This window comes from Vanessa tameamea, chromosome 5, assembly GCF_037043105.1.
Source record: "Vanessa tameamea isolate UH-Manoa-2023 chromosome 5, ilVanTame1 primary haplotype, whole genome shotgun sequence".
Lineage (NCBI taxonomy): Eukaryota > Metazoa > Arthropoda > Insecta > Lepidoptera > Nymphalidae > Vanessa > Vanessa tameamea.
This window is the reverse complement of record NC_087313.1, coordinates 5,893,943-5,908,818: the sequence shown is the minus strand read 5'-3', so window position 1 is coordinate 5,908,818 and position 14,876 is coordinate 5,893,943. Positions and strand designations below refer to the sequence as shown.

General features: G+C 31.6%; 1 protein-coding gene across 1 annotated transcript; it reads left to right on the top strand.

Moving 5' to 3' along the window:
• Positions 1–1,848: 1,848 nt before the first annotated feature.
• On the top strand, positions 1,849–14,319 carry LOC113392615 (E3 SUMO-protein ligase RanBP2). Its single transcript, XM_064220910.1, has 13 exons — positions 1,849–2,077; positions 2,158–2,383; positions 2,657–8,175; positions 8,439–8,581; positions 8,726–10,002; positions 10,033–10,209; positions 10,288–10,496; positions 10,884–11,024; positions 11,123–11,317; positions 11,667–12,029; positions 12,587–12,778; positions 12,950–13,072; positions 13,247–14,319. Exons 1-13 carry the CDS (start codon positions 2,009–2,011, stop codon positions 13,289–13,291), a joined length of 8,679 nt encoding a protein of 2,892 aa, XP_064076980.1. The 5' UTR covers positions 1,849–2,008; the 3' UTR covers positions 13,292–14,319.
• The last annotated feature ends 557 nt before the right edge of the window (positions 14,320–14,876 follow it).

Sequence of the window (14,876 nt, the reverse complement as noted above, 5' to 3'; positions counted from 1 at the left end):
TCTGTAGTAGTATTTGTGCAGCACAGACACACTGTCACAGTCTGCACAAATAGCATAGATTCTAGTAATACAGATTCAATGAAATTCGAGGTAACGCTGGGCCTAATTATCATATAATTATAACTAATTATTTCGCCGAATTATGCTATAACTTCTATACATTGACTAATGACTAGTTAACATATAAGCCAATGCTTCTATAAAAAATAATAATCTTTAAAAGCGGAACAATTAAATGGTTCTGTTTGGTTCACAATTTTGTGTTATATTTATAAAATTTTGTATTTTGTAACAAGTCTATTCCATAAAGAGCCAAGATCTTTGGTATTCAAAAAATCACGAATGAGAAAAATAGCCAAATTGGTCTGTATATCTTCGTCCAATTCACTGGCCTCAAAAAGATGAATGCAATGTTTACAAAGAAAATATTGTGTTTGCTATTCACACAATTTTTTTGATGCATATTAACAATATTATAATAAAGTAGTAATGTACATCAAAGATACATATAAAGATATATGTTGAAATTACTATTTAGAACATTATAAGAATGTAGGTGATAAACGGTAATGTTGAAGAATAAATTGAATGTCTACGAATATATTGTATGCATATAATGGAAATATATATATTAAAAATAAAAATGAAATAAAATTTACGCCTAATATATATACAGGGTTATTGGTAATTCGACGTATTCTCGTTAGGAGGTGATAGGGGTAACTATTTGCAATAATTTTAGCCCCCATATGCATAATGCAAAAGTGAATCATTTTTGAGATATCACGTTTTTTAGATTTTTTCGAATACGAATTTCTGCCTGCGTTTTTTGTGGTCATTTTATTTCGGTTGTTTTGAAATAAGTTTCTAGTTGTTATACATTTTTGGAAAGCTAATAAAACGGTTATGTTTTTAAAATAATCTGCAGGGCAAGTTTTATAACGATTTTTTTTGTTTTTATGGCTTTATTGTTTTAATATTGACAAATAACCAATGTTTATTCGTTTTTATAAATCAGAAGAAAAAAATAGTTTTGAAGTTGCATTTTTGACTTATTTTGAAAAAATCGAAAAAACGTGATAACTAAAAAATGGTTAAATTTTGCATTATGCATATAGGGGTTAAAATTAATACAAATAATCACCCCTATCACCTCCTAACGGGAATACGACGAATTACCAATAACCCTGTATATATTAAATGTAAATTTTCTTCCATATATATATATATATTATTCTATATGTGTAAGATATTTACCATTTATGAAATTTTATTTTCTAATAATTATTGATAGTCTTTTCTAGGATTACCAGAAATATTTTGTAAATTTTATTTTTAAGCACATTGCATCTCAGATTTATCAAATACCAATTTAATTAAAACATTGGATTTTTAACGTTTTTATTTTTAAATTGTAATCATAGATTAATGTTTCATAGACATTATCATTACAAAGTAGGACCAACATAATAAACGCAATTTAAAAACTTGCCAGAACATAATATTCTCCCTAATTTAATTAAAAAATAGTGCCAACAACGTAGTATTTAAATCAAATAGCTTTAGCAAAATTATTAAGAATACATAAGTTATAATTATATTTGTTTAGTTTTCTGTCTTACATATATATTTTTTAAATGCAGTGTCGAAAGATGTTTGTCATTTTTAATTACTATATTATAATTAAAATTATTATTTTATCAACATTAAACGAAAAAAAAAAATTAAAGCTGTAATAATGCTTTTAGGAACTTTAATATTAATATGGTATTAATACAGTATTTATTTTATTGATATAGGGATATATGGTATAATTTGGTTGGGATTAGGTTTTTATTCTGACAACTCTATACTTAAGTCAAAAAATTTTACTACTCGCGTTTGAGGTTTGAGCAAAAATAATGACGAGGTCCATTACCGTTCACCGAAATTGTATTCTACGGCGTTGAGTTTCGTCTGTTACAGATTTATTTAGTGCATTAGGCGGTGATCAGAATTATTCGTGAAAATGTATAGAAACAAGAAGGACGTCGATAAACACGTGGAAAGTTTGATGTTCAAATTGTCACCTAAAGACGTATGTAAAAATTATTTACTTATTTCAATTTGTGCTTCATTTAAATCATGTTTAAATAATGCATTTTACTTATTTTACAGTTTACAACTAGAGCATATTCCGTAGCGCGGTTGTATTATGAAGTTGGAGATTATGGAAGTTGCCAGAAATATGTCGAACAGTATCTTACACAAAAATCGAACAATGCAGCCGCTCACAAACTTCTTGGACAGGCATTCCAAAAGTTAGGAGAGAAGGAAAATGCTCTTGAACAATACAAGACTTCTTTTGATATAGATCCTACCCAAACAAGTACGATATTGGATGGTATGTATACTCTTAAAATTTAATCATAGTTTGCATATTAATAAATAGTAAGGTAAATTGTGTGTTATTATTATTTAGAACGTTTGCAAAATCAAATGCTCACATTTGTTAGTGGTTTTGTCTTGTAATTTAAATTGAAATAATAAAGTTCTTACTTAAACATTTTGTTATGGAAACAAACTAGGCCTTAACTTGTGAACATTTAATGAATCATCATCTTATAATTAATTTGCAAGATTATTTGTTATTTAATATGGTTTACATTTCTTGCAGTTTGCGAATTGTTGGCTGATGAAGACGTAGTCATTGATATAGGACGTGCAAAATTTTGGTGCGAAAAGGCTGAGTCCACCTTTCCCAAGCATCCAGTGACATTCCGTTTACGAGAAAAGCTTCTTGCTGTTGCTGACCCAGATCCAGAAGCTGTAGTCAAGTTATTAAAGAGTGAACTAGAAGTTAGACCAAAAGATGCCGTGCTTCATGCGCGCTTATTAAAGCATTATGTCCACCATAATAAATATAAGGAAGCATTTGATCACAGCTGCAGTATTGAGTTAGACAAGAAATTATTTTCCAATAACTTTGCCTGGTATGAAACTCTTTCTGAAATTTTGAAATACAATCCATTGAAAACAAATGACTGGTTATATCAGTTGCTCTTATTAACAGTTAAAGAAAGAATTTGTAATTTGAGCTTAACAGAAATACCAAGTGCCTCAACAAAAAGTTTGATGGAATGTAATGAACACCTTTATACTTATGACCAAGCCATAGAAACCGTTGTCAAATCTGGGCCCTCACCTGGATTTGGTGAATTTCATACAAGTCTTTTAAAACATCATCAGGGACAATTAGTTTTTCATGTAGCAACTTATTTGCTTAAAAAAGCTAAGAAAGAGCAAATAAATTGGAGAGATGCTAAAAAGTTTTCAGCTCCATTAATGCTGTTAGCATGGCAGACAATCCCTATCGATTCAAAAGTTAATTGGTTAACACATGCACCTGAAAGACAGCAGAATGCTGTTCACCGCTGGTACCTAGAAGGTTCATACAGATGCTCACAGTCTGGCCATTATCTGCAATCTATTGCTCAGGACAAAAGTCAAATTCTTTTAGATCAGATATCGCAACTTTGTTCTGGTTCAAATTGGAAAGATAAACTTTATGAAAAAATATTTGCTCTTCCTGAACAACTAGCAAAAATTAAATCATCTTATTTAACTTCAAATGTGTTAAACATCCCAGCACTAAGGTTACCAAGAAAAGTAGAAATTCAAGCCTATGATGATGATGCACAACGAGAATATCCTAATTCACTTCATCATTTTGTATGGCTTTTACTTAATTACAAAAACTATGCTGATTTTAAATGCACTCTTTTTGATATGCTAACTTCAACAATGACTAGTTCAGGCCCTGAATCATTAAATAAAATGGATGTTCTAGCTTTTCTATTTAGTTCAGCATTAACAGCTCAAAAAAAAAGAAATAAAATGAATTATATGGCTATAGACAAACCAACACTTCCAGCAAATATTACTGACTTATTATGTACCCTTCCTCAAATGAAATGGTGGGACTGTGCATATAAGTTAAGTCAAAATGAATTAGGTGTGGAGTTTACAGATATACGTTCTACTTTAAGCGGTGGCATTGAAGTTGTCCGTTGTGTCGATAATCCTGGTTTAGACCCTGAATTATTGGTGATTTTGGGTCGTATATTCAGTGAGTTGGCTAAAAGTACATCCAATATAGAAGAAACAATTAATTTGAAACAGAGATCTTATCTTTATTATTCATTAGCTATACCCCTCCTTGAGAAGTTAAAAAACAAATTGATTGTAAAATTACCAGAAAAAAGAATGTTTGATTATACACATGAAGATCTTGATACAAAGGAAATCAATAACCTTTTAGAAGAGAGTAAAATGTATGTAGCTCTTCATCACTTAAACGAAGCTGAATATGAGAAAGTCATCAGCTTGCTATCTAATTTGAAATCTCCTAAAGCCTATTATCATCTAAGTGATACATACAAAAAAATTGCACTTGAAGAAAAAAAGATGGCTAAAAGTATTGATACTGAAAAAAAGTATATAGTGTTACTGAGTAAAGCTAAAACTTTTGCATTTAAAGCACTGGATAAAGTAAAGGAAGGGGAAATTTATAACAATAGAACATTGTATTCTGACATACAAGAACTTATTGAAGAAATAGAATCACATCTTAATAGGATTGACCCTGATATGTCTGTTGCTATAAATGATGATATGTCAGATGAAAATATTTCTATAAGTGAAATTGGATCCACACGTTTTAAAACAAATACATTTCGAAATACGAGCTCTACTCCTAAGCAAATTACAAAACATTATTTTAATGTAAATTCCACTGCATATCGTACTGCACAAGAGTCTCAGATCTTTGAAAACACTCAAACCGATCAAGTTTTCTTGGAAAGAATAGAAAAACAAATAAAGAACTTACAGAAGCGAGACACATCGATTAATGATTTCATGGAACAAACAAGAGACTGGTTTGACGAAAATAGAAAATTAGGAAGTCAAATTATAAGTACTATAAACTCAAACATTGAAAATACAACTGAGCAATTTAAGCTTCTAAAAGTATCAGTAGACCAAGTTAAAGAACAAATTGACGAGTGTAGAAAAGAATGCAAAGATGTTGTTGAATTGAAAAAACAAATTGCAGATTTAAAGAAGGAAGTAAATAAATTAAAAAAGACTTCATCAGAGCAAGCAATAGACGAAAGTGATTTATATAATTTGGATGAGGATTACAGATCTAACGAAAACACGTCTAACTTTGGTGCACACCTTCCATTTACAACACCTCAAGTAATACCACCATACGCACAACGTCTAATTCAACCTTTTTCTGTACCACCCAATCCTTACCAATTATATGGACAGAACTTGTATAATCTATACAATCAGTATTCTCAATTTACTCAATCATCAGTACCCGGTGCACCGCCGATTTTCGATCCTGCTCGAGCTCAAATGAATTATCCAGGGGTGTATCCAACACCAGACCAAATGTATGTTGATGCACCACATCTTGTTCCCACAACTTTACCATCTGGTCCCACAGCTGCCCCTGTTCCTGCAGTACACAACATGCACAATGCCCCTACAGTACCACCAGTTTCAATGTCTGCTCCACCCGTCGCCCCTAAATATAAAATTGTACTTGACACTAAAGAATCTTCCAAATCATTACCAGTGAATGTTGTAATTACATCTTCTGATCCTGTGCCTACAAGTACTGTTACTCCTGCGCCAGTTTTAAGTGTTACAATACCTCAAAAACATATAAAGAATAGTCCTCATAATTATCAAATTCAGATGCCCGCATCAAACGATGCGAAAGTGGTTGCACCTCCAGTTTTCCATTTTCCTACATCTGGTGCTAAAACAACTGTGACAACATCATTAAATGCATCGAATTGGAGCACGAAATCAATATTTGCGACATCTCAATCAGGAACTACGTTACCTATTTTTAGTTCTACTGACACATTTAAAGATCTTAATAATTCCAAAAATGTTGTTGATGGTGTTTTTTCGGGATTGTCTCCAAATACAAGTCTTAATAAGTCTAGAACCCTTTCCGAGAAGAGTAATACATCTATTGAGAATTATGACCCATGTCCAGACTTTAAACCTATAATACCTTTACCAGCTGAAGTAAAGGTGACTACTGGCGAAGAAAATGAAACAGCTATTTTCAGTTCCAGAGCGAAATTATTTCGTTTTACTGATAAGCAGTGGAAAGAGAGAGGTATTGGTGAAATGAAATTGTTAAAACATAACGTAACGGGAAAAGTAAGAGTTCTTATGAGACGTGAACAAGTTCATAAAATTTGTGCAAATCACATTATATTACCAGAAATGGAAATAAAACCAATGAAAAATGAAGCTAAAGCCTATTTCTGGGTGGCTAATGACTTTGCAGAAGAAACAGTAATACTAGAAAAATTCTGTATAAGATTTAAAACTGCTGACATAGCTAAAGATTTCTTCGAAGCGTTTGAATGTGCGAGAAAAGACAGCGCTAACCAAAGTTCCAATTCCATTGATTCTAAAGAAAATATAAGCCAAAATGAAAAAAGTGTCATTATTAAAACAAGTACTGCTCCCACCAGAGACGATTCAATGAATGTGCAAACTAAAAAAACAGTTGTAGGAGGTTTCACTTTTAACAGCAAACCTTCTTTCAAATCTATAGAAAATATTATAACCGAAACAAAAACTGCAGATAGTACTACAGCAAAAGTTAACGTTTTTAGTGGTTTAACATTCAAAACAGCAACTTCAACACCATTCCAAAATATATTGAATATTCCAAAAAATTTAAGTGACAATTCCATGCAAACTACAAACAAAAATATTACCAATGTCACTCAATTAAATACTTCTGATTCGGTTGAGGATTTCGAGCCAACTACTGAATTTAAACCGGTTATACCTTTACCTGCTTTAGTTGATCAAAAAACTGGTGAAGAAAATGAAAAAGTGTTGTTTGAACACAGAGCTAAGCTATTACGATTTGACGCTACTGGCAAAGAATGGAAAGAAAGAGGACTAGGTAATATTAAATTATTAATGAATAATGATAACAATCAAAAACTAAGGTTATTAATGAGGAGAGAACAAATAATGAAAGTTTGCTGTAATCATGCTGTCACAAAAGAAATGTCATTTCAAAAAATGCCTAACATGGATAAAGCAGTTACATGGTGTGCAAAAGATTTTTCAGAGGGTGAGTTGGTTGCAGAAACATTTTGTCTACGTTTTAAAACAGTACAAGCTTGCAATGATTTCATAGATGCTGTTAAAGCTGCCCAACTAAAAATCGGAGATGATGCGAAAGCCGAAAAAGAAGAACAGAATGTTTCTAAGCAAACTAGTGGTGGGTTCGGTGATAAATTTAAACCGCAAGCAGGTTCTTGGACCTGTGAAGCATGTTATACCAATAATTTACAAACATTTACCAAATGTCCTTGTTGTGAAACGCCAAATCCGCAGGTTCCGACAGTTATTGTCAATAATACTATTAGCAGTACTTCAGACTGGGGCGCTAAATTTAAACCTAAGCCAGGTTCTTGGGAATGTAAAGAATGTTTAATTCGAAATGAAGCTAATCTCGAATATTGTAATGCTTGTAATAGTCCCAAAGATCCAAACGTTAAAAAAGACGTTAAATCTGTTTCTGAGAATTTGCCCAAGTTTAATTTTGGTATACCTTCTGTTAACAGTAGCAATACTCAAGAGAATTTAAATCCATCAGAGCCAAAGTTTACATTTGGCATACCACAAAACTACGGTGTAACTAAGACAGTTACTTCTTCAGAAATTAATACAAATGCTTCACAAAAATTTAGCTTTGGAATAGATCAAAATAATGCAGTTACTTCTGGGGTTTTACCCACTTCTGTATTTAGCACGCAGAATGTTGCTAAACCTGAAAATGAAAGTTCAGTTAAACCTATTAACTTTAGTGTGAAAAGTACAGAAGAAGACAATATTGTAACAACACCTATAAAGCCAGCCTTGCTCCCAACACCAAAAGTAACTGTTGCTTCTTTTGGGAATAAGGATAGTGGAACATTTCAATTTTCTTTTAAACCTAAAACTCAAGCTAAGGGAAAAAGCCCAAGTAAATCACCAAAAGATAAACATGGAGACGACAGTGATGATAATGATTATGCTTCGGAGGATGAAGGGCATCATATACATTTTAGTCCAGTCATTCCTATGCCTGATAAGGTAATTATTAAAAAAATCTATTTTTAGACTTCTTAATTATTTATTTCTTTTGGGTGATTTATTTATTTTGTTTAATTTCTAATTTAAAAAAAAAAGCTAAATCCATCATTCTGTATTTTATTGTGTCTCTTAACTAAAGAACTGTTATGATCCTAACACTTTCTTATAGATTTATTGCAAAGAGAAGCTCTAACAGTCTTGAATATAAAAAATCTGTTACAATTATTTTGACTTGTTTACCTTTTTTTGTAAATACTTTTTAGATTGAGATTGTCACTGGAGAAGAAAACGAAGAAGAACTTTATGGACACAGAGCCAAATTATTTATATTTACGACAGGAGAATGGAAGGAACGTGGGATTGGTATTGTTAAAATATTGAAACATAAGGAAACTGGAAAGTTGAGGTAAATAATTACAAGTCATATATTAACTACACTTATTTAAATGCATGAAATATTTGCTTAATATTATATTGTCAATGAAATCATAGTATTAAAATATAATAATGTAAATAAACAATATTTATAATTCCAATTATTTATTTCTAGAGTGGTTATGCGAAGAGAACAAGTACATAAAATATGTTTAAATTATGCAGTGGGCCTTGATAATATGTACAAACCTAAAGATGAAAAAACTTGGTGTTTCGTTGCCAATGATTTTAGCGAAGGTGAAATAATGCTTCAGAAATTCTGTCTTAGGTTCCAAAATAAAGATTTAGCCTTGCAGTTTAAAGATGTAATAGATAAAGAATTAAAAGAAAAATTTGGTACAATTGAAGGTGAAAACAAAAATGATAGTAAAAAAGACACTGATGTTGATGATGTTGTATTCATTAATGAAATACAAGCTACAAAAGAAGAAAAACAAAAAGCAAAAGAATTAATGTTGCCTGAAAATTTCTATACTTATAAAAATAAAGAACCATGTCAAGGTTGTCGGGGATGCGACGAAGATGATATCAAACCTGAGTCAGAAAAAAATACATTTAAATATCATAGCAAGGCATTGCCTAAGCAAGGTTTAACCATTACACCACTCAAAACATCTGCTTTCAATTTCTCAAGTCCAAGCAATTCTATCTATGGTACGCCAAATAATTTAGATAAAACCGTTGATACTACAATTTTCCGCACTCCATTAAGCACCAACGGATCTAATACTACATGTTCATCACCAACTACAAGTATCTCGAATGTTGTTGGAAATGATACCATAGATAAAGAAAATACCTTAACAGAAAAGTCACTTAATCCTATTAAACCAGTTGCTTTTGTCAGTGGAAATCAGGCACAAAGTATGTCGTCAGTCTTGGCTGCTCCAAAGCTTATATCAGTAATCCCACCAGCAGATAAAGGGACGGCAACACCAAAGTCTGTGTTTGGATTCCCTGAAACGAAATCTATTTTTGGTGAAAATAAACTTGGTGTATCTTCAACACAATCAATATTTGGATTTAATGCTCCAAATAATAAAGAGGAAATGCAGTCAGCAGATAATAAATCAATATTTGCAGTAGATTTAAAAACAGGGCCTCCTGTATCTCAAGGAAATAAATTTGGATTTGCGCCTTCCAAACCAAATCAAACCTCATCTGGAATATTTGGTTCTACTGGAACATTTACATTCGGTAATGTAACCCAACCTAGTCAGGACACTGCAAAGTCTATCTTTGGTAAAGCAGCCGCAGAAAATCCTTCTATATTTAGTGACAAAACTGATATATCATCTAATAAAAATGTGGAGTTAAAATCAAACATTGATACTACTGGAAAATTTACTTTTGGTAAAAATGTAATTCTTCAAAATCAGAACAGCAGTAAACCTACTGTTACTTCATTATCAATGGATAAACCCGTATTGCCTATTGAAAATGTACAGAGTGTCATCAAGGACTCTAGTATAGAAAAGAAAGATGTAAAATCCATTTTTGAGGCTCAAGATACAAGAAAAGAAAAAACTCCATTTAAAGTTGATAATTCATTAACATTTGCAGCTTTATCATCAAGTGAGCCTGGATTCGGTATTCAAAGTTAGTATCAGTTTAACAAATAAATAAAACTATTTAAATATAATTTGATAATTAAAACAAAATGTAATTTTCTTACAGAAAAGACTGATTTTCAATGGGAAGGTGCAGGCCAACAACTCTTTGTAAACAAGTCTAGTGAAGGTGATGATAAAGAGACATTAGGTGGTAATGGCGATGCTAATAACTCCGGCGCTGGGGCTGGCACTGAAGAGGAATATGACCCCCACTATGAACCGATTGTACCTCTTCCTGATAAAATTGTTGTTACAACAGGGGAAGAAGATGAGGTAAGACGGATTTTTTTTAATATTTTATAGATTAATAATGTTTTAATATAGATAACAAAAATTGAAAGTTTCGAAAATATTTATGTTTTAGATGCTAGTGTGACTAACCATAATGATTACATTTATAAAATTTATCAATTGCCACATTTCCCAATTACCATACTTAAACAATTTAACAAATACACTTTTAATCGTTGCAATAATTAATCATCTTATAAATCCCTAACTGTACATTGTCTTAAATATATATGTATATATATCTATATATTTTACTTCTACAAATTTACTCATGAATACTCAACAAATATTCACACTTAACCCACAGAAAAACTTCACCTTAGAAATTTTATCTTTATATAATAATAACATAAATATTTGTACTTTCAGAACAAATTGTTTGGTGAACGTTGCATATTGTACCGCTATGATGAGAAATCTCGTGAATGGAAAGAACGCGGTGTTGGTGAAATGAAAGTCTTATACCACCCAGAGAAAAATAGTTACCGGTTGTTACTTCGGAGAGAACAGGTGAAGTCTTGTTCTCTACTATTTTACAATTTAGTTAATCAGAAGGGAACAGTTTTCAAAGAGAACATTTTATCAATTATATGTTATGTATTATCCAGGTTCATAAAGCAGTGTTGAATATGCTGATATTTAAAGATTTAGAACTATTACCAATGAAAAACTCTGATCGAGCTTGGACGTGGTGTGGTCGTAACTACGCAGAGAGTGCGGGCGAACAGGAAACACTAGCCGTCAGATTCAAATCAGTAATCCTGGCGACTAATTTCCAAGAAAAGGTCATGGAATGTGTCAGGGTATGTTATAACATTTTTTAATGCTCTAATTATATGAGTAAATGAAGCACTGTATGTGTGTATATTTTGCACCAAAACATTATGCAACTGTAAATTTAGGTTTAGGTTTTCCATATGTGTATTAATATGTATTATTACATATTTACTAGTTTTTTTTACTAGTATTTTGTAGTTGTTACTGAAAAATATCTTTCTGAAACAAATGGAAAAATAATCAAGATTATTGTAAATTTATAGGTACTATTTCACCTTAATTTTGTAAAACAGATAGCCCATCATTGTTTTCCTGTTTTAGTATCCTGGTAAGCTTGTTTTACGAATTTTTACAATTCATGACCATTTTCGATAGAAACTACAAGTAGCTGCTGCGGAGGCTATTAGAAAAGAAAATGAGGCCAAAAAGAAACCATTCGAAGGTATAGCCCCATTACGTTTACCGAAACATTTAGAGAGCGATGCGCGGTCGGACATCTTCCTTAAAACTTCACAAGCACAATCCGAGAGTAAACCAGAAACGGAAAATTCTCAAGATACTAACAGTAAAATTAGTGATGTAAATAAATTTGAAGGCAGTGAAATACCAAAGTCATCTGAAGTCGAAGTATCAAAACAAGTTCATTTTGAGAAACAGCAAGAAGAACAAGAGAAGTACGACGAAGATTATGAACATGGCTATGACCACAATGAAGACTCTGATGGTTATTACAATGAGGTAAGGTTTTATACATACTTCAATAACTTTTAGTTGTAGTCGTAAGGGTCGCTTATGGGAGCGCTCACAGAGTTTGATTGTCTCATGTCATTATGAATGGGAGAATACCTGTGTCTGTGCACACACTGGAGCACTTTAGTATATGCTTCAAAGTATTAAATTTATTTTATAGTAATATTTCACCGTAAAGGTATCTATGTCTGCGCCGCCTACCCTTAAATTACACATAAAATAATCAGCCTGTAAATTTCCCACTGCTGGGCTAAGGCCTCCTCTCCCGTTGAGGAGAAGGTATGGAGTATATTCCACCACGCTGCTCCAATGCGGGTTGGTGGAATACACATGTGGCAGAATTTCGTTGAAATTAGACACATGCAGGTTTCCTCACGATGTTTTCCTTCACCGCCGAGCACGAGATGAATTATAAACAAATTAAGCACATGTAAATTCAGTGGTGCCTGCCTGGGTTTGAACCCGAAATCATCGGTTAAGATGCACGCGTTCTAACCACTGGGCCATCTCGGCTCATATACACAAACATAACAACAATTCCATAGGAGGAGGAATCATCCCTTTACTACCCGTGCAAGGCTGTTGTGAAGCAGGACGACATGCAGACGACATGCGAAGTCACGTGCGTGCAAGTGTCCTTCGATCAGGAACTCTGTTCACCCAAGATCCTCGTCACTGACTCCAATACCGGCGAAATACTGGCCGACATGCTTATACACACTGACACTGAATTCCAGGTATAAACATAACTACTGGTATTTTTTTAAATGTATATATTTTTTTGAAATTAATATTTTTCTTAACAAATAAAAACAACTACAAAGAATAATTATAAGTTATAAATGTATGTAAAGCCAATATTTTCTTGATTTAAAAATAAAATGTTAATGTAAAAAAACTTTTAACAGCTTTCCGAGGACAGCTGCACCTGGACAGGATTAGATTATACAAACAATGCATCAGCTGAAAAGACACTCACTATTACATTTGCCGACAGCAATACTGCTCTGGAGTTCTATGATAGTTGTGAGGTAAACAAAATTTATTTCACTCCTAGGAACAGACTAGAAATGAATCCATTTAGATATGTTCCTCGAACATAAAGTCACATAATGTCTGTAAAAAGGTTCTCATTTTATATAAATGTAATAAATGTAAGTTGTAATTAATACAGTATATTGAAGAATACATTTATTTATTTACAGACAAGCAAAGCGGCCACATATGCATCAACAGATTCTGAATCGTAAATATAATGTAGAAAAATAAAATTTAGTTGGCTTGTGTTTGACTTAGTTCATAAGTGTGTAGTATTGTTTTTATCTATACTAAAGTCTCATAGACTTTAATATTAATTAGAATAGAATTTTCTTTACCTTTATTGTCATTGAGATCTCTAAAAGATAAAATTCTGAAAGATATAAATCTTAAACTATTTTGTGTGGAAAAAAGGTGGTTTGGTCTGAATTCATTTAAAGAAAAACATATTACTTAATTGCTCTATTATATATACAAATACATAATTGTCACTGATACTCAAAAATATTTAGTTGTCCAGTTGGTTTTCTAACTACAATCATTTTTCTACATTAAAAAAAAATAATATTTTGATTATTTGTATTGAAAGTGGAGGCTGCTGACTTTTTTGTATTGAAAATTATTCCCATTATAAATACTTGTAATATATTTTTAAATGGTACAAACAATGTTTTCATAGGTGTTGTTTATATATGCAGCAACGAAAACAAAAATTATTTTCTTAAAAATTTATAATATTTAACACTAACTTCTAATTTTTAAACAGGTGCAGCCTCTACTTTTAATAAAAACGTTTTGTAGACTGTATCTTTAGCTAAAGAGAATATTGCTTAAAGAGACCTGATCAATATATATTTTTCCTTTAAAAGGAACATTTAGGAGTGCTTATGTAATTATTAAATAGTTTTTTTTATTATTAAATTGATCAGGTCTTTTTATAATTGCATTAAAACATCAAATTTTAATAATGGTACAGAATTTGCAATTGGCAGCATAATCGATTACGTATATTCGATTATTAGAATTAGCGATATTAAAATGACGCTCTAATTTGGTGAATTCAGTATCATTAAAGATTGAAATGAGAATCGGATTCAATAATTAAATAATTTGGAGCCGAAATAAGGTTTAACTATTAACGAAACATAATGAAATGATTGATTGTAATCAAATTCCTTTTCTCATTTGAATATGACATCGTGATCTATATTATTACTTGAAATAAATCCTTAAATAAAAACGATACAATTTTATTTATCCGTCACCTCAAGTTTATATTATGAATATAATTTTAAAATATCTATCTTGTAGACTTAGCCTTACTGCTCCCAAATAACAAATATTTGTATTCTCAAATATATCATTACATTGTATAAAACAGTCTTACCGCTGTCTGTCCTTATGTATGCGTAGATCTTTAAAATTACACAACGGATTTTGATGCGGCTTTTTTTAATAGATAGATTCATTCAAGAGGAAGGTTTATATGTATAATACATGCACAATATAGTAGAGAAACACTGATTATTTTAGAGGTTTCTGAAGTGATGTCGAAAATAAACAAATTTTTTGAGCTTACATCGCAACGCTGGCTGAACCCTACGAGATACATCAAAATAATGTACTACAGTATTGTACACCTTAAAAAGGTCTTCAAAAAAGTTCGCGATGGTTCATGTCTGTCTCTTAGGGATAACCCACAATAACCATTTTTATCCTTTACTTTTTATGAGAAATAATGGCTTATTTTCGAAGCGATTTTAAGCAATACAGTATTAATCCTTATCCAATTAAGTA